Source organism: Hippoglossus hippoglossus, chromosome 12 (assembly GCF_009819705.1).
Source record: "Hippoglossus hippoglossus isolate fHipHip1 chromosome 12, fHipHip1.pri, whole genome shotgun sequence".
Classification (NCBI taxonomy): Eukaryota; Metazoa; Chordata; class Actinopteri; order Pleuronectiformes; family Pleuronectidae; genus Hippoglossus; species Hippoglossus hippoglossus.
In genome coordinates, this window is record NC_047162.1 from 7,541,578 (window position 1) to 7,561,098 (window position 19,521).

Genomic DNA, 19,521 nt, shown 5'->3' on the forward strand with positions numbered 1-19,521 from the left:
ATATAATATACCCGATAAAAATACGTCTCATCAAAATATATTAAAGTACAACAATACATGGCAAATTGAAGTACTCTTCTTTTATTTCCCCCTATACAACGTCTCATAAAACGAAAAAAATGTATCATGTACCCTATAAAAAGGCTCTAAAATTGGTGAAAAATTAGGGAATCGTTAATGAAAAATTCCTAAAAAAATAAATAATGGAGCTGGGAACTTGTTCTTCGGTCCACCCGTTCCTGGGACATGTGAGCCTTGTCCGGTGAAGACACAGTCTCCCTGCATCACTGACAACTTTGGGAGAGATAAACAAAAAATTGCATTTTTCGAGAGGGGAAAAATGACAAGCTGACAATAAAAACATTTTTAACAAATGAATTTCCTTGGAAATTACCAGTAAGTGATATTTATTCATAACCATTACACCAAATAAGGATTACATGCAAATTCCAAGCTAGATAACTTAGCTCTAGTATCAAAGAAGAAATCTGCGTAGCTAACGATTGCCAACGTAAACGAACCTTAGCTATCTTTTACTCAATGGCATGCCAGAGTCACCAAGCCTGTAACAGGATGATAGCTGTGCACGATATGGGGCAATAAATATGGCGGGCCTGAACTTTGTTACCCTTGAAAGGTAATAAGATCGCCTGATTTAATGCACAAACACTAACGTCGGGTGAAATCCACCCGGAAAATATTTGACCCTCAATCACTAACACGTGCCTATTGAAAAAAAACAGGGATGGGAGAGGGAAACTAGCCTACCGTTGATGACGTCAGTGAGCAGACTGAAGCTACCCAAGGACCCACGGGTTAAGAATCTATGTTTTCAGAATCCACTGCATGAAGAACTGAGTCTGAGAGCAAAGAGAAACCCTCATCATTATGGGTATGTGGTTCCTAATAAAGTGCACCCATAGTGGATATACATCAGCTCTGGGATGCACATAAATTGAAGGTAAATACAGCCAATGAACCTTTTTCCCGAGCTCCGCCCTGCGATGACACCGTGGTTGTTTGGCCCGTGACGCGGCTTGTACACGTAGCCTAGTAGGATGTGTTCATTGAAGATGGTGGCGCCGTGTCAGACTCACCCTGCTGCATATTTGTAAGAATTGATTTATACCTGTACACATTCCCGGCACCGGGTAAGAGTAAATATACACCGTCACTAACAAGGTTTGGCTCTCGCTGCTTCCATCTGGTGTCCGCGGCCGACCTGGAACTGTTATCCTTGGAGTTAGCATTAGGCTAGTTAGCCAGCGGTGCTAACTAAGCGGTGTTGCTAACGCTAGCAGGCGTTGAACCGGTTAAAATATGACCGCCGAGGGGCCAGTGACGTGTAGCTGCTCGTGTCCGTGTCTAATGTGTGTGAAATGATAAGTTACCGGTTGCCAGGGGGTCTGCAGCAGTCCCGGCTTCGGGTACAAGCAGGCGACTGGGTGTCTGTTTTGCTGGGTCTGGCAGAGCAGTGTAGCTCTACCGTTAGCACCCTGGACCTTTCCTTCATAGCAAGTGTAGCCTGAACTTAAAAGACGCAGCGGACCTAACAGGGTCGCTCGTTTTCAAACAAGTGTCGCACGATGAGCAGAAGTCTGTGTCTTGTTTCTCTTTGGGCTAACGCTGCGGGTTTCGCTTCGTGTTGACCTGTCAGTGAGCCGGGACATCGGCTATGCTAACGTTAGCTCCGGGTAGTGCAACGGTTGTCGGTGAAATTATAACCCAGAGCGCTTGATAAGCCCCGGGATCACGTCGGGAGAGTCCATCCGGTCAAGACGTGTCTGTCGCCCGGCACTATCTGTTGCCGATCTCCCTTTCCTGACTTGTCAAATGATCATTTTCAGCCGGCGTTAGCTCCGCTGAGCTCCGCCGCTGACAGATCCACAGTGCTGGTGTGACAGTCAGCTGTCAGACCGTCTCCTGTGTTTTGTGTGTGCTGCTTGTTTATTGAAGTCTCACCAACAACTAACGTTTACCCCTACGAAAACCAAAGGGCTGACGCACGTTTGTTCTGTCACATGTAACATCAGCAAGTTCCTGTTTGGAAAGTGTTTGCTTAATCTCTGTCAGGTGAGATGTTTTTACAAAATCCAATAAGCCAAGCAGAAGCCACCACATTCAAACTTTCCCTCTTGAATCTGTCTCTTATCAAAATGAAGGTGCTATTTAGATATGTGAAGAAATTCTGATTTGATTTGATTTCTGATTGTCCTCACTCATTTTAAAATAACCTTGCTGCGAAACAGCTGCGTCTATTTGAACTGTTTTAACTTAAAATGGGATATTGTAATTTTTAAATACATATATAAAACAAATCAACTTTGATTTGGAGGCAGTATTTTTCTCATTTGTGACATTTTTTAATATACTTTTCAATAAAGATCTATTTATCTCTTCTAATTGCTTGAGTAAGATAAGTAGAAAGTGTTTGAGGTAATACCATATGACTCATAGTGTGTCTTACAATCAAAGTTGGCATTCATACAATTGGTCAATTGTGTTCTGCCCAGTAAAGTACTTAATGTATTTATCTCTAAGAAAGTACAACAGGTGTTGTAGAAATTGCCACGTTGTACTGTTCATCTGAATAGGATCTTGGCTTATTATACAAATAAAGGTGTGGTGAAGTCTATCAAAGAGCTTTTGGTTTACCACTCCCTCTTTCTTTCCCTCTAACCAGCTTCGCCTGACTTCCGTCTCTTCAGTGACATCTACTAGAGTGACCTGGTCCTCGGACCTGTGAGCTCTGCAGCCATGCAGCCTCCTCCACGGACTGGACCTCCAGGAGCCACCGGCCCTCCTCCGTCTGGGCCCAATATGTTCCGCAGGACCAGGCCCTACAAGCATACAGCAGCAGCTACTGCCACAATGCCACCTGCGACCCAACCCATGACAGACCCTTTTGCTTTTGTCAGAGCTCCCCCTCCTATGGCTGCAGGTGGTCTCCCAACAATACAGAGCAGTAACCCTCCACCCATGCAAGCCCCACCTAACACCATGTACTCTCAAGCTGGTGGAGGTCTGCCTCCACAACCACAGACATTGGAGGATGTCCCGGCTGCTCCATATGGTCCCCCACCATCCTCTGTTCCCGGGGTGACGCTGTTCAACCCTCACAGTACAGCATCCCCTGTTGTTTTCCCAGTTCCAAGTCCTGCAGGATATGCATCGTCGCATACAGAGCAAGGCTATTTTAATTCAAGAGAGCAGACACCATCCACAGCCACAGAGCCACCGCCTGTCTTCTCAGCCCCAGCGCCTACTCAGACACAATTTAACCAGGATTTTCAAGGACAGCCAACTCCTCAGCCTGTGCCCTTCCAGCCAGTTCCTCCCACCACCTCCTCTTCCCACTGGGCCCCTGATCATGGAAGTCGCCCTCCATCAGTTCAGAACTACTTCCAGCCTACAAGTGACCCTCCACCACAACCTTTTAATATACCTCCACAGCCTCAGATGTACCCATCCCACGCCCCATCGCCCCATCAAAGTACCCCAACCCCTCCACCACAACCTTTTAATATACCTCCACAGCCCCAGATGTTCCCGTCCCACGCCCCCTCGCCCCATCAACACACCCCAACCCCTCCATCACAACCTGTACATCCCCACATCCAGGCTCCTCTTCCTCCTCAGAACCTTGTAAGGCCCCCTAGTTCTCAATGGCCTGACCCAAATGCACCCCAGCAGCATAATTCACACTTCCAATCTCCAAGCTACTTTTCCCCCCAAGACTCTTGGTTCAACCAACCCACACAGGATTCAGGCTACCACCAAATGGGGACTGGCTCTGGCCATTCTCAGCCCACACTTGACTCTGGTGGATCTCAACATGTGGCCAGTTTTGAGCCTGGGCCTAGTTCTGCCCCTCCCCCAGTACCATACTCTCAGGAGTCTGGTACACTTTCAATGTTCTTCAAAGACAATGATGTGGAAAATGAGGAAACACTGGCTGGAGACAGAAATAAGGCAGTGAATGGCATTCCTGCTTCCTTTCAGTATCACAACAACCCACAAACCCAAAGTGGCCACACAGATGCCCCTATGGATTATCAAGGAGCTTCTCTTCAGGATCATTCACATGTACCGTACATGAATGATGGCAGTCATGCATCACAGAGGCCCCCGGATTCTCACTACGACCATGTGGAGAATTTAGAGTGTGTCCCGAATCAGGAAGTATTACCCAGTGAAACTCATGGTAGTCCTGCTGCTACTGCAGTGCTTGATGTTGACCAGTTCGAAACCGGGCCTAACCTGGAGACTCCAGATTCTGTTCCAAGACCAATGAGATCTGCCAGTGTGTCATCCAACTACAGCAATATGAGTCATGGAAGCGGGACTGGCACTCGCCGGCACCAGGGAGTAGTAGGTACCTTTATTCAGCAGGAAAGCCCTCGTCTCACTGATGATGCTAGCCTGACTGCTGCCACTGGAGGTTACTTTGAGCAGATTGACACTTCTCCAGCTGGGGATATGGGTGCAAGACAGAGCTCACTGGAGCAGATGTGGCAACCCACACCAAGCCCTCCCAAACCAACTGGCATCTTTCAGGCAAGTGCTAACAGCTCTTTCGAACCTGTTCGCTCCCATGGTGTTGGGGTGCGTCCTGCTGAAGTTGATATGGCTAAAATTGTAGCAGAGGGAGGTGCAGATTCTACACCAGGTAACCTGGAGCAGCCACCAGATAATATGGAAAATATTTATGGCCCAGGACACCCCTTGCCTCCTGGGACTGGAGTTGGTGTACCTCACCCGACACACCCAGTGGTTCTTTCTCACTCACGACCTTCATCCCGTGCTTATGGGGCGAGTCGGCCCTGTGAGAGCCCTGCCACTACTCTGTGGGCACAGCATGATCCTGCTAGCTTGGGCGCTAACATCCTTTTAGCCCCTGCCGCCCCAATGGTTCTTGCTCCTTTACGAGAGCCCAGTGCTGATGTTATCCAACCTCCAGAGGATGGTCCCCTGAACCTCCAGCCCTCCCACAGAGTTCAGCCAACCTCACAGCAGCACTCAGAGAACCTAGAGAACCCACCAAAGGTGAGTGACGCAGAGTCACCTGACTCTCAAGGCAACATGGGATATGCGTCTCTCCTGGTGGCTGATTCACTCCACCAACCTGTTTTGATTGCCCCGCCTGTATCCAATTATAGTGTGATTTCCCCCAGTACCCCGACTCACGCAGCCAGTCAAAGTAGCCTTAGGGAAACTACCCCACCTGTGAGATCACTCGCACAGGGGCAAGGTGCCAGTACCCCCCAATCACTTTTAGTAGCCTCCAATCCAAATCCACTGTTTGCCCCTGGACCAGTAATCTTCAATTCTTCAGCCTCTAACCAGGGTCCGCTCAATTTGACCCGAGACAACACAGAGGCGGCAACATCAGAAATCACAGCTCCGCCACAGTCTCAGCCAGTCCGCCCTCCTCTTTCAAGGGGCCAACCAGACAACCACTCTGCTCTCCAAGTTAATGCACAGGCTTCTCTCATGACTCCTCCCGTTTCTAATCATAATCCGCCTTCAAATTATGAACTGCTTGATTTTTCTATGCACCAATCACAAACCCAAAATCAAGCATCTGGCCATCCTTCCTCTCTACATGAGTCTCCGCAGTCTAGTAATGGATTTTACCTACAGGTAACCAAAGATGCTCAGCAGGGAGTAAGAATAGAAGGGAATGCCCCTATCCAGACCCCAGCCTCTTCATCCACCCCACAGGTACCGCCAGCACCCTCCCAAGCAGCTGCAAACACAGAGCCACCACCAATAGAACCTCTGAGGACATCAGATCCTCAGCCTGTGTTGCAGGGACAGGCTGATGCTCCTCGTGTTCCACTGAGTGGAGCACAACCTTTCCGTGGTCAGTATCCAGCTCCTGCACAGGGGCCTGCTGCAGGGAGTGCTCCTCCCCCTGCTGCTGCATACCCCCCAGGGCCTCTAGGACCAGGACCTCCAGGGGCTTCCCATCCAGCTTCTGCAGAGCCACCACGACCACCTTCAGCTGCAGGCAGCCAGCAGGGCTACGGGCCCCCTCCTCCACAGCCAGGACAGATGTACAGTGGCTACTATGGTTATCATGGGGAATACCCGGATAGCAGAGCACCATATCCTCCTGGCCAGTACCCACCACCACCTGGGGATCCTAGAGCACCACCTGGGGATCCTAGAGCACCACCTGGGGATCCTAGAGCACAGCAATATTATCAAGTATGTGGAACGACTTATATCTACGCTGGCTTGTGAATGTATTCAACTATGTGAAGATGCACTACGTTGCGTTTTCTTTTCTCTCAGGATGGTCAATACAGGACCCCAGCTGATCCTTGGTATGGCAGGTATGATGCGCAGACCCAAGCTTATCGGGACCCAAATCAGTACAGAGAGCCTCAGCCAGAGCGACCCAGCTCCAGGGCTAGTCAGTATTCTGACAGGCCCTCATCCAGGTCAGTGAAACTGTTCCTCAGTTTTACATTTGATGCACTGCATATAAAACCACAATATTTTCATTTTGGCCATTAATTTGTTCTTGCAGATTCCAAGTTTCTTCCTTAGAATTTTGTGAACTAGGTATAAACTCATCTCTTTTGTTTACTTTCTCCCATAGACAAGGCTATCCTGAAGATTACCAGAGAGCTAACCGCAGTGCCTATAGTGAATATTATGCAGATTATCCCAAAAACTACGATTACAGAGGTATGAGTTGAAAACGGTGTGAATCCTTAAATGAAGATGTTGCAAAAATAAAAAAGATTAATCACTATGCATTAAACAATTTCTTTGATATGAATCTCTCTTTTTACCCACTCCATATATTCTGTGAAAAGGATACAACTATGGACAGTATGACCCTCGATACAGAGGATACTATGATCAGGCCTACTGGGCTAATTACGATGAAAACTACAGAGCCAGAGAAAACTACTATAATCAACAGGTGTATCCTGCCAGGTATGCAGAGAGAAGCACCACTCACAGTGGCCACTATTACATTAAGCTAAATCTGTCAGTAACTGTGTAGAGCTATGTTTTTTGATTCTCAAACACTTAAAACTCCACGTATAGGAAAGAAGGCGTTGAAGACCAGTGGCGGTACTATCCTGGTTACGATCCCAGCTTTGATGACGATTACCAACGACGCGGAGAAATTTATGGCGATGAGTTCGATCGCCGCAGCGTCCACAGCGAGCAGTCAGCACACAGTGTGCACAGCTCTCAAAGCCACCACAGCAGACGAAGCAGCTTCAGCTCAAGGTCGCAACAGGTAAAAGTCTTCTTGTGAAAGTATTATTACCTGTTCTTATTATCTTGTGCCGTTTTCAGACATGACCTCCGGGTCAAATCCGGAGAATTGGCTACAGAGTTTACCCAGAGTTTGTCTTTCACACATACACAACACAGCGGGAGGTTCTCTGCACAGATGCGTTCAAAACAGCAAAAAATCCTCGGCATTATTGAGGCGAGAGGTAGCAGGCAGAGGCTGGAAGTGACGTATTAACTCCGCTGCAGATATCATGTGATTTTGTTTACGGCTCCCCGACACCGTCGTCAGCTCTTATCACCACAAACTCTCTTGACATCTTCGTCGGTGTCTTCTACATGTGTGACAACGCTTTTTCCCCGGGAGATATTTGTTTTCTTTTTGTATTTTCATTTTTGCATCTGTCGCATGTTAGAAGCATCATCATCATAAAATGGGCATTGGATCACATTGTATAGACTGCCATGAAGCCAACTGTAACACATTAAAATGACAACATTTTAAGTGTTCTGAAAAACATTGTTTTGATTCAGACTTTATTCAGATTTTAGAACTTGTGTGTTGAAATGCTTATCAGACGTTGTACGGTTTATAGATTGTGAGCAATGTGTTTATCACATGGAGCGTCTGAGTTGTGGTTGAGAAAATGTCCGAAATGAGCTGGAAAGAAAAGAGTGGGAATGTGTTAATTATTAATTGCAGAAGAAACCAATTTTCCCTCACTTTTTTCAAGGTTAATATTTGCTTGCCACCAGAACAGTTTAGACATTTCTTTTCCTAGATTTGTTCCTCACCCCTGGTAGCATCTAATCTGTACTATTAGCTATGCTTGTAAGCGGTCTCATGATCCCTCCTGCTTCTCAGTTGCTTCATTCATAACACATCCTTGACAATTTTAGGATGGTAATCTATGTGTCGCTTGTGTTCAGGGAAGTAGGTTGTCTGATAACGGCTGCATTATGTTCCAGACTAACCCATAATGGTCTCTCTTCGACTTTCCCTACTGCAGAGCCAGGTATACAGGAGCCAGCCTGACTTAGTGTCAGCTGTCTATGACACCACAGCCTCCACTCTGGCTGTGGACTACTCCTATGCACAGTACCCAAACCAAACTGATGCCACACAGAACTACAGCCAGTACCTCTATCCTTCTGAGTACACTGCAGACAGCACATGGATCAGCCCTGAGCAACGTAAGGAGAACATTCTCACGCTCTCAGCCTTTTTAAGCTTAACCAATCTCTAAATGTTAACAGGATCTTTATCAGAGATCAGTCAAACACTCACAGTCTGACTCTTGTTTTCCCCGTAGCCCCCCCTCGTCCTGCAACCCCAGAGAAGTTTAGCATACCCCACCGCTGTGCCCGCTTTGGACCTGGTGGTCACCTGGTTCAAGTTCTGCCCAATCTCCCCTCAGCTGGACAGCCCGCTCTCGTTGATATCCACAACATGGAGGTACGTATTTAACGGGTTATAATTCAGCATCTTTGGTGTAGTCTGGGAATTTTTTTCTGTCCTCCGTTCATGTTGTGAAGTATCATAAGAGTTTAAGTATCTACACAGTGAAAAACAGAACAGAAGAGGGTTCTTCAAAACTACAGACTTGTCCTAAAATATTACTGATTTTGGTATTTAAAAAGATTATATTATTATTATTATTATGACCTACTGAAGTGGTAAATGGACTGATCTGGCTTTGAGAAATTACTTTGGCAAAAACTTTCATATTCATAAATGATCTAAATCCATTCTGCCTTATGCCCAAACAAATGCTTTAATAAAGGGAACATAATACTAAATACTAAAAATGAGTGACAGTCAAATCTTGTGTCCTAACTGCTTCCTCAGACTCTTGAGTATATGTTATACATACTGCTTAAGAACCTATTAGGTCAAACATGATAGCTTTCCCTGTGTTTTTTTTTCCAGGGAACTTGTTTGACTTAACCTCAGACACTTCAGCATTTGCACAATGTTTAAGTACGTCAAATCTCAAACCACATTTGTGTTTGCAGACCATGCTGCAGGATACCCCGGATCAGGCAGAACTACGAGCCTTCCCTGGACCTCTTGTTAAGTAAGTGTACTCACCCCTTTGTATGTATTACAAACATGTCAGAGACACTAACATTTTACGGGGTGAGGCTGGCAGCATTCTATATTTATTCTCTTGTTAACAAATCCAATGAAAGACTAAAACCAGCAATGCATTAGTTGATCTCTTGACACTTATAGACTTTCCAAGCCTGTCTGTTGCACTAGAAATGTTTCATCTTTAATTTCCTAAAATAGTTGGGGCGATTTATAGCAAACATACCTAAACAAGACTTGTAAGTCGGACTATTTTTAGCTACAGATTTTGCATTATTTATGGCAGAGAATTCTTAGTTAATTCTTGAACACTTGAGCTGAAGCCATGTCAAGCTTTTGCAATACTTATAATACAGTAATATGACAAAAAAAAGAATAATACAGAATATCATTTAACACTCTCTTATTGACTTCCAATCCATCTCACTTATTGCGTTCTGTCCATCAGGGAGGAGACCCATAAGGTGGATGTGATAAAGTTCTCCCAGAACAAAGCCATGGAGTGTTCTCGTGACAACAACCTCTTGGACAGGGACTCTGCCTGTCTGCTCTGGGACTTCATCATGCTACTCTGTAGACAGAATGGGGTAAGACTGCGCAGACGTAACTCCAAATCTGTCAGAAAGAGAATTAAAAGGGAAAATGTTTCAGCCTTTCTGCATGAAACAATATTCTTTTCATCATCCTTATCTTCCTCATTTGTTTCTCAAGACTGTCGTGGGCACGGACATCGCTGACCTCTTGCTGAAAGAGCATCGATCTGTTTGGCTGCCGGGAAAGAGTCCGAATGAAGCCAACCTGATTGATTTTAACAATGAACCACTGGCGCGAGCTGAGGAAGAGCCTGGAGCCGGACCACTCTCCCTCCTTTCTGACACCTTCATGATTGTCCCAGAGAACGTTGGCAAAGAAACTGAGCGCTTCAGGGAGCTGCTTCTGTTTGGCCGCAAGAAGGTAAAAAAAAGTGTCCTCTTTAAATGTATTATTGTCATTTAGGTTTTATCTTCCGAAATCTGACATGTGCTCTGCTTTGTCTGTGGAATAGGATGCACTAGAGGCAGCCATGAAGGGAGGTCTCTGGGGCCATGCCTTGCTGTTGGCCAGTAAGATGGACAACAGGACACATGCACGTGTCATGACAAGGTAAAGTGCGAGCGATATATAAAAGGTTGTGGCTCATAAAATAATTAGCATATTTATCCTGCCCTTATTTGAATTCAATAAAACATTCAATATGTTTGTCTTTGTTGTTTAGGTTTGCCAACAGTCTGCCCATCAATGACCCTCTTCAGACAGTGTACCAGCTGATGTCTGGGAGGATGCCGGCCTCAGCCACTGTAAGTACTAATTTGGCTTTCTCTCTTTAACACCTCATTATTTTTGAATAATTGTTCTAAGTAAATTGTTTTTTGTTTGTGAAGTCATTTGTGGGGTTTAAAATGTTTTGCTTTTTTCACAAATATATAACAAGCCATATGTTGTGTTCATGTAGTGCTGTGGAGAGGAGAAGTGGGGTGACTGGCGCCCTCACCTGGCCATGGTGCTGTCCAACCTCACACATACCATGGACCTGGATACCCGCACAATCACCACCATGGGAGACACTCTGGGTAGGACTGCATAAAAAGAAAGCAGATACTCACGGCTTCTAAATCAAAAAGGATTTTTCAGACAATACCTCACATTCTATCTGCTCTCATTTTGTGTGGTGGCAGCTTCCAAGGGGCTGATCGATGCTGCACACTTCTGCTACATGATGGCACAAGTCAGTTTGGGAGTCTTCACAAAGAAGAGCACCAAGATGGTTCTGATTGGCTCCAATCACAGGTTCGAAATAGAAATTGCACATAAATGAAATTGGTGTTTTCTAAAAAACAAAAAACCAAACATTTACCCTCATCTTTGTCTCTTCACTTTAGTTTTCCCTTTTACCAATTTGCAACCAACGAAGCTATTCAGAGGACTGAGGCCTATGAGTATGCTCAATCTCTTGGCTCCCAGCCCTGCACACTGCACAATTTCCAGGTAGGTTTTTTTCTGTTACTGATTAATCAATGAACTGTCTCCTACAGATGTATCCTAGTGATTGATTGCACTGAAGCCTCTGCAGACATTTTAAGAAACAGTCTTGTTTGTGTGTCTGTATATCTGTCCGCTATGGTGATATAACTGAAGATTAACACACTGTTCTCTGCTTTATTGTCTCCTACAAGGTGTTCAAGTTGATCTATGCATGCCGTCTGGCTGAAGCAGGCCTGAGTGCTCAGGCCTTCCACTACTGTGAAGTTATTTCCAAGACAGTGCTCATGCAGCCTGCCTACTTCTCTCCTGTCTTTATTAGCCAAATCATACAGGTATGCACTCACTCTCTTTCCTGTCTTTCCCTCTGGTACCTCATGTTTTCAGTCATCACAGATGTGCATTAGGCTTTGCATTCTGACAAACACCATATTATGCTATTTGTTGACAGATGTCTGAAAAGCTGCGGTTCTTCGATCCACAACTGAAGGAGAAGCCTGAGCAGGAGCTGTTCAATGAGCCTGATTGGCTGATTCACCTCAGACAGTTGGATGGACAGATCCGGGTGAGGAGGCAGACACATATTTGCACTCATAGATGCTATATTAACAACTAGAATTGCACTCATTGGAGCGCATACCACGGCCATGGATCAACAGTCTAATTTATTTTGATCTAGCTGCATCATCTTTCAGACACTCTCAGATATCAGTTCCCTAAATGTGTCTGATTTATTTTCTTCAATATCCACGAATAAGTAGAAAAGCGCCCTAAAACGCAATGTGAAAGAAAGTGATACAAAATTCCTTGATCTGCACCAAAATTTCACAAGTTCTTCCCTGACCTATACCACATCCTTCCATTATGTTTAATGGGAATTAGCTTTGTCGTTTTTGTGTAATCTTGCTTATATTATTGGTATTTAACTTATTTACACTTTTATACAAAGCAACTTACAAAGGGTGAGGGTTATTTCATAAAAATACCTTTTTTGTCTCTAAACTCAAATTTCCATGACGATGACAATTCAAATAATTATAATATATTATAATAATAATAATAAGTGAAGATATGACTGTTTAATTTGATGTGGAACTTGTTGAATTTAATCCTATTTTCATTGTATTTTAAACTTTCCTGCTAATTTGTACCCATTCAACAATTTTCATTTAATACCAAAATTTCAGACTGGGGTGATTACTTACAGTGCAGACAGAACAACTCCTCTACAGTTCGACTGCAGCAGCCCATCTGACTTGGACCAGCCCAGTCCACCTGAACCCTACAGCATGCCACTGGAGGTTGATGGCCCCACTCCTGACAACCCACTAATGAGCTCATTACTGCCCGGGCCTCCACCACAGGGAGTACAGCTGATGCCTCCAGGTGGGTTTGTGTAAATGTATTTGTGTACTCGTACAATAATACTCTTGTTGTCTCCTTTTTTAACCTCTCCTGACTGTCAGCCTATTCAAAATGCAATCTACTTTTTTTCAGCCCCTACCTCCATTCTCCAAGAGGGGATGGCCCCACCTCAGCCTTTACCCCCCGGTGATGTGCCCTATTTCTACCCAGTACCTCCCAGTGGACCACCAGGTCAGATGTCTGTCCCAGGCTACCCTCCACAGGATCCCGGCTTTGCCCCCCCTCCCTTCCAGCCTCAACCGGAGCAGACAGAGATGTATCCAGTAGCCCATCAGCAGCCGTTTCACCCACCTCCTCAAGTGGGCCAAATGTCACCACACATGCTCCCTCAAGTGCCACATTCACCTGTGCAGATGAACCACCCACTGCCCCAGATGCCTCAGCACATGCACTCTTCCCCTGGGCATATGCCGCCTGTCGAGCACCCATACCAACCCCTACCAGAGATGCAGACTGCTCAGGCAATACCATCCTCCCCAACCAGAAACTCCTTCACACCTAAGATGGACTTCTATGACCACATGGCTCACATGGTCAGTTTCTCCAGACAGTTGTGATTGCTGTTGTGTTGTTGTTCAAATCTTACAGAAAATGTTTACCCCATTGTCTTTCCTGGTGCTGCAGGGTCCTGGAAGATCGAGGACTACTTCACAATCATCAATGCACATGGTGGGTTTGTGTGTCATGTTTGTATCAGAAAAAAAGCCTTCAATGAAGTGATGCAAAGCTTATCAAAAATGGTATTTTAAATTTCCTTGAATTATTAGAATTTGTTACGTTCTAAACAGTTTAACTTGTCTAACCAGTTCAGTGGAGTATTTTAAAATCTGCTAACAGTGAGAAGAAGAATCCATCATCAGTTATCAGCCGATCTCGCAGCTAGTGTCTGACACTCTCTAGAGATTCTGCATGTTTACATACAGAATCTGTTTACCGAGATAACTTATCAGCATATGTCTGCAAAGTAAGAATTCGATATCAGTTCAGTAATTATAAATAGTCATGATTGGAGAAAATGGCCTAAAGGAAGCCTGTCCATGTCAAGGCACCACAAAAAGAAGTTCCGTTCAAGAGGCTTGAAAGAAAGGTGTGTGTTGTCGTCTTATTCTTACCTGTATTTTCTGACTCCAGGTTTCAGGGCGACGCTCACGCACCACCTCTGAGTCGTCCACTCACTCTGGTGGAAGAGAGCGCAGCAACTCAGCTGTCAAGCAGATCTCTCTACCGCCGCCTTCAATTCCTGAACAGCCACGCAAAGAAGAGGCCAAGAAAGTCAAGAAAGACCCCCCAAAACAGGTTCATATTCACTTCTGATTCACAATGAGTGCACCCACAGTGTTCCCTAGTGGTCATTTCAATATGTCTTCTTTCTTTTCATTCACAGAGCGGTGGTGGTGGTGTTGGCTTGCTGAAGAGGTGGTTTGGGATGGGGAAGAATGAGGCTCACTTGCCAGATGACAAAAACCCATCTGTAAGTTACAGCAAGAACATGTTCATGTCTTATTTCAACATTTTCTCTATATCAGCAGTAACTGATAAGAGCCCATTGTTCTCAATTGTCAGATTGTGTGGGATGAACAGAAGCAGAAATGGGTCGACTTGAACGAGCCTGAAGAGGAGGTCTGCTATCATCTTTTAAATTGGTCCACAAGACAGATATACAACAGATTTGTTGTTGAAGTAGACTGACACTTAAATCTGATGTGTGTCTTTTTTTAAATCTGTTAGCGTAAGCCTCCTCCGCCACCTCCCTCTGGCTTCCCCAAGATGGCTCCAATGGCTGGCCCTGCAGGACCTCCAAGCAGTGGTGGTCCGCCTGTCAACATGTTCTCCAGGAAGGCAGGTGAGATGAGGGTTATTCCCTGTGGCCTTTGGCTTTACAAATACCATATATGACCTTGCATAATCTTTTGAAAGTACATTTTTTTTATGTCTATGTCAGATGTCTATCAAATGAGTCACTGTTTACTCAGTTTCTTGCCACTTGGGCGTTTTTCCCTCTTCTCAGGCACCAGGAGCAGATATGTGGATGTGCTGAACCCCAGTAGAACAGCTAAACCAAGTGGATTAGCCCCTGCTCCAGCGGACATCTTTGCTCCTCTGGCACCGATGGCCATGCCTGCTAACCTATTTGTGCCTAGTTCAGGTGGGAGTTATGTATAATTTAAATACATGAAATCATGTAAGCAAATTTAAATAAGCAGCCTTAGTTGACTAACGTACCAGTTAACTCACAAGCGAGATATCCCTGATGGCTGCAGAGGAAGAGATTCAATATTTTTTCTAAATTACCGCTATAGCTCCTGACGATCAACAACCTCTAGAGGGCAGTGAAGGAGGATATCAGGAGCAGAATTCACCGAACACCAGCACTGCTCCTCAGGTAAACCTGACATCTAATGTTTAAAGAAAACTCACATTGTTGCTCTAATGCAGAAAATGTATTGTAGATTCAAATTTGTATAAACAATTCTCTTTAAATGTAACTTCATCCCTAAGTTTTGGCTGAAGTGATTCCCCCTTGGCTCTGTCCCTGGTTTGAAACACTGGGTGGTGTTATGAGCCATGTTCAACCCATAAATGTAGATTTTATTTAACAAATTTGGTGTATTGTGTATGTATTTCATCAAAGAAAACTAATGCATTTGAGTTTACAGCTCAATAAAGCACATTTAATTGTGCAGTATCTCTAAAAAAAACTGTAATTGCTAAAGGTCATGGGAAATGAGGACATTAGGGGTAAGCCAGTCGAAATGAAGTACAAAGCTGAAGCTCTCCTCATCCGCATTCTCTTCCTTTTGCACATTAATCTGTTCAGATGTTCAACCCAACGTTGTTGCCACCTGCCCCAGAGGGAGCTCCTGTGCCTGATGGCTCACAGTCCGGGGAGGTAAGACAAACTGTCCCTGTCAGATCTCACTGTAGCTGCCATAGTACCATCATGCCACCACTGCTCATCACCTAACAGCCAGTGCGTGCAGTTTGCTTATTTGTATGAATGTAAGTTAATGTATAAAGGGTTGAGAGAACATGAGAATGCCTGCATGTCAACTGATAATCTTTCCTGGTAATCATGCTAAATGCAGTCTTGATTAAAAAAAAAAAAAAATCTGTTCCATTTGCTGTTACATTCTAATTTTGTCCATTTCTGTTTTTTCAACAATCATAAATTATCTAACGCTGATTTTATTTGTTTTCACTCTGAACTGGTGGCCGAGGGGAAATAGTTCTAATCCAATTCATGGGAGATTTTTAATATGGGCTTGTGGTTTGTGTCTTGGTTTTTCTTTCTACTGTTAATTTCCCTCCTGTCTTTAGCTCTCACGTTCTAGCTCAATGAGCTCCTTATCACGTGAAGTGAGTCAGCATTTAAATCAGGTACCTCTAGCTGGGCCTCAAATGGTTCCCTCTCACCCCTGCCTGCTCACCCACCCAGCTCACTACATCACTAGCAGCACGCTTCACTGATGCTTCGCCGCCCCACCATCAAACCCAGGATGTCTGCCCGCTCATCTGCCGGCTGTCTCCAGTGTTGTTAACTTCTCTGTGTGATGATAAACCCAAACTGGCAAATGATCAACACATTTAACACAATTGCAATTCTTGCAGCCAAAAATATTCCCATGTGTATTGAATGGATTGCCATGCCATTGCCACGTTTGTATCTCAATATCTATACCATGAATTGGCACAAAATGTTGGTGTAGACATTAATAGTCACCAGAAGATGGATCCTACTGTGACATCCTCGAGCACCACCATTTGGTTGAAATTTGTATTTGTTCGACTGAGTATTAGGGCCATATGAAGAAAATATAATTCTGAGATTTTGAGAATACAGTCGTAATACTACAAGAACAGAGTCCTAATTTAATGAGAAAAATGTCATAATAGTACGAAGATGAAATCTTAATTTAACAAGAAAAAAAAGTCATTAGGAGAATTAAGTTCTATTTTAATGCGAAAAAGTCATATTACGATAATAAAGTCGTAATTTAACAAGAAAAATAATTATAAAGAAAACCTTATTTACCAAATAAGTAAAAATGAGAACCCCTGCTGGACGGAGTTTCACTTCTGGATCCAGAATCTTGATACCTAAGATAATGTGGCGCTGATGTGACAAAATATTAAGTGTTTTGTTATTTTTTAAACATTTACTAAAGTATAACTTAATAAGACACTCCAGATTCCTCATTTTAATGCAGGGGACAGGGTGATCTTCTGATATCCTCCTTCTAATATGACACATAGCCTCAAATTGTGACTTTATTCTTGAAATCTCCGATTATTTCCCCCCTTTAAATTGCCCTTATACGCCGTCATACGTCACAGAGCTGCCAGCAGAGTCTTGGTCATATTGACGTCAGACAGAGAGTGACACATGCTGGAGACTGCTGCAGGACGACACCCCTGTTTGTGGTCATGGGAGCACATTGCTTGATTAACCCATCATAAAGCATGCATGCTTACTAATATCAATGACTTGTGGTTTGTAAAGCTGCCTCACCGTAGAGCTTTGCCATTACTTTGCGTCTGTTTTATAATGTCCAAACATTCAGTGGCATTTGGAGTGTGACCTCCTCTCTGTGCCTGTAGCAGTAGTGAGAGTAAATGCACACACTGTACTAACTCCATTTGTGCCTTGCAGAGTCATCCTCCTCAGGGAGCTGCACCCACTGGAGGCATCACCTTTTATAACCCTGCACAGTTTGCACAGGTAAGGATGTAAAAAAAAAGAAAATAAATACCAGTATGGACCAGTATCGTGAGGCGCTATAAAAGCCCCTCTCGTGTTTCTTCTTTTCCACTTCATAAATCGTCTTTCCTTTTTGTTGTTTTTACTCCTTTTTCCCAGCCAAGTGCAGCACCAGGCGGTGGAGTTCGTCCTGGGCGTTTGACCGGTCAGCGCCAGTACCCGGTGATGAAGTAACATCATCCTGCAGAGAGATTACGTAAACAGACTTTGTTGGATAGAGTGATATCCGACCTGGAATTATATGAAGCACATGGACGTACTGCTCTCTGTCTTAAGGACCTTTTCTTTTTGCCCGCACCTAAGAAGAGCGTAAGGTGTCTCCATCTTGTCAGTCTTCGTCAAACAGCTCCACCGCTCTCTGTCGTCTCTGTTGTTCAGTAATTGTCACTGGAGTATTCTAAAAGGCATGGCGTCTCCACGAAGGGCTTTTTGCTGCATCCAAACAGAAGACAGGAAGTTGTATCAAGGGTTTTAACGAACATGAAATAGTTTCCTAGGATGTATTCACAAACCCAATGTTCTATGAAGGCATAATTTGATGTACCATGAACATGTTTCCCCTCAAAGCTGTCCAGCTTCCCATCAAATGCAACACAGAATGATCAACCCAGGTCCTGTTTTAGTTTGTGTCTTAAGTCTGAACGTCCATGTTTGCTTGATTGATTGACTGTGATGGATAGAAAAGAAGTGGCGCCTTTTTTTAATTTCATACTGTCACGTTGGACTTGTTTGTGCACCTGCAGCTCTTCAGAGTCTGTCTGCTGCAGATTGCGTTTTGCGTGAGAATGATTTGTGTCAATAGTGCGTCGTCTGCTGTGTTGTGTGCTTTCCCTCAGTCACCCTCCAGCAAAGGAAGGATTGTTGAATGATACAGGAAACGAAGACTCAAACCTGCTTCACAACCTGAGAGTTGGAGGACGTGTGCAGTGTTAGGATGCTGCTCATTTCAGATATTTATTTAAATGTCCTCCCGCCCAACAGCGACTCTTCATTTTTACAGCTGAGTCAGGGGCTTTCGTCCGAGTCAGGCTACGGTTTCTCTTCCCGAGAAACTTTGACAGTATCAACGAAACAAGGGGTGGTCTTCAGAAGAGGAGGAATCTGGATTAAACCTGCATTTTAAGTATCGCTTAAATAAAAATAAATCTATCCAAATATTTGTATATCAGATTGATTGTATTTATGGGCTGTAGGCAAGACGGTTTGTGTGAGTGTGTATGTGTGTGTAGAGCAACTAATTTTTCCCGAATAGCTTTGACAAAATGCATTTATGATTGACCGGAGATGACATGGATTCATATTCTGATCATTTGTATTGGCCGCTTCTGCAGACAAATAAATCTTTACCTAAATTGTGAATCAAGATCTAATTGCACTCTGAAGACTTTCTTTGTCATTTAAATTTACTGACGTGTTTTTCTTTTCAACTCAAATCAAAAGTGTTTTGGATTCGTTGATCTTTTATTTTTTTTTTTTTTTGTAGAAATCCACTTCTGATTTTGAAAGGTCCCCTTTTGTTTCAGAGTTCCTCATGTGCAATTATTGACAAAACCGTGAATAGAAAAAGATGAAAACAAAATGGTAATAAAGGTATTTTGTGCTCTGTAGCACCATGAAATAAATGTGTACTTGTTTCGTCACTGAACTTTGTTTTTAAATGAATTGAATCTATTTTGGCAAATATCGCTCTTTTTGTGCAGATGTGATATCAAATAGCTTATTTATTTTCAATAACTATGTGTTAGTTGGATGTGACCAGGATCATTTGTCTGACCAGTGACGTGGTGGAGGGGGATTTACAGTCACATTTTCATTTTCACCGTATTCACGTATCTTCATGTAAAAGCACCGGTGTGACCGAGTTAACCAGCAACTAGTCCCAGTTTAAGTTGTGTATTTGAGTAACAAGAGTTCATCCATTTGCTTAAAAGATTATTAACACTCAGCAATGTTTGAAAACCCC

General features: G+C 44.0%; 1 protein-coding gene across 5 annotated transcripts; it reads left to right on the plus strand.

Moving 5' to 3' along the window:
- The first annotated feature begins 982 nt into the window (after nucleotides 1-982).
- Nucleotides 983-19,176, plus strand: sec16a (SEC16 homolog A, endoplasmic reticulum export factor). Of its 5 annotated transcripts, none has more exons than XM_034603235.1 (31): nucleotides 983-1,111; nucleotides 2,684-6,213; nucleotides 6,301-6,449; nucleotides 6,611-6,699; nucleotides 6,831-6,954; nucleotides 7,069-7,267; nucleotides 8,274-8,457; nucleotides 8,574-8,719; nucleotides 9,280-9,341; nucleotides 9,804-9,942; nucleotides 10,067-10,309; nucleotides 10,401-10,498; nucleotides 10,611-10,692; nucleotides 10,848-10,965; nucleotides 11,071-11,182; nucleotides 11,275-11,380; nucleotides 11,569-11,709; nucleotides 11,826-11,939; nucleotides 12,562-12,760; nucleotides 12,872-13,332; nucleotides 13,424-13,468; nucleotides 13,931-14,095; nucleotides 14,184-14,270; nucleotides 14,363-14,419; nucleotides 14,528-14,642; nucleotides 14,808-14,945; nucleotides 15,100-15,182; nucleotides 15,618-15,689; nucleotides 16,118-16,177; nucleotides 17,451-17,519; nucleotides 17,658-19,176. In XM_034603235.1, the coding sequence occupies exons 2-31, from the start codon at nucleotides 2,758-2,760 to the stop codon at nucleotides 17,730-17,732; spliced, it is 7,188 nt and encodes a 2,395-aa protein (XP_034459126.1). In that variant the 5' UTR covers nucleotides 983-1,111; nucleotides 2,684-2,757; the 3' UTR covers nucleotides 17,733-19,176. The 5 variants fall into 5 exon arrangements, with proteins under 5 accessions (XP_034459126.1, XP_034459129.1, XP_034459128.1 ...); XM_034603238.1 differs by having other exon boundaries at nucleotides 16,118-16,156; XM_034603237.1 differs by having other exon boundaries at nucleotides 8,577-8,719.
- The last annotated feature ends 345 nt before the right edge of the window (nucleotides 19,177-19,521 follow it).

What these genes read in the sequence shown, in the direction of transcription:
- sec16a (XM_034603235.1), top strand. Translation starts at nt 2,758, where the DNA reads ATGCAGCCTCCTCCACGGACTGGACCTCCAGGAGCCACCGGCCCTCCT. An exon ending in TTCCCTGGACCTCTTGTTAA is followed by an intron (nt 9,342 to 9,803) that starts GTAAGTGTACTC and finishes TCTGTCCATCAG; the next exon opens with GGAGGAGACCCATAAGGTGG. An exon ending in ACACCAGCACTGCTCCTCAG is followed by an intron (nt 15,183 to 15,617) that starts GTAAACCTGACA and finishes TAATCTGTTCAG; the next exon opens with ATGTTCAACCCAACGTTGTT.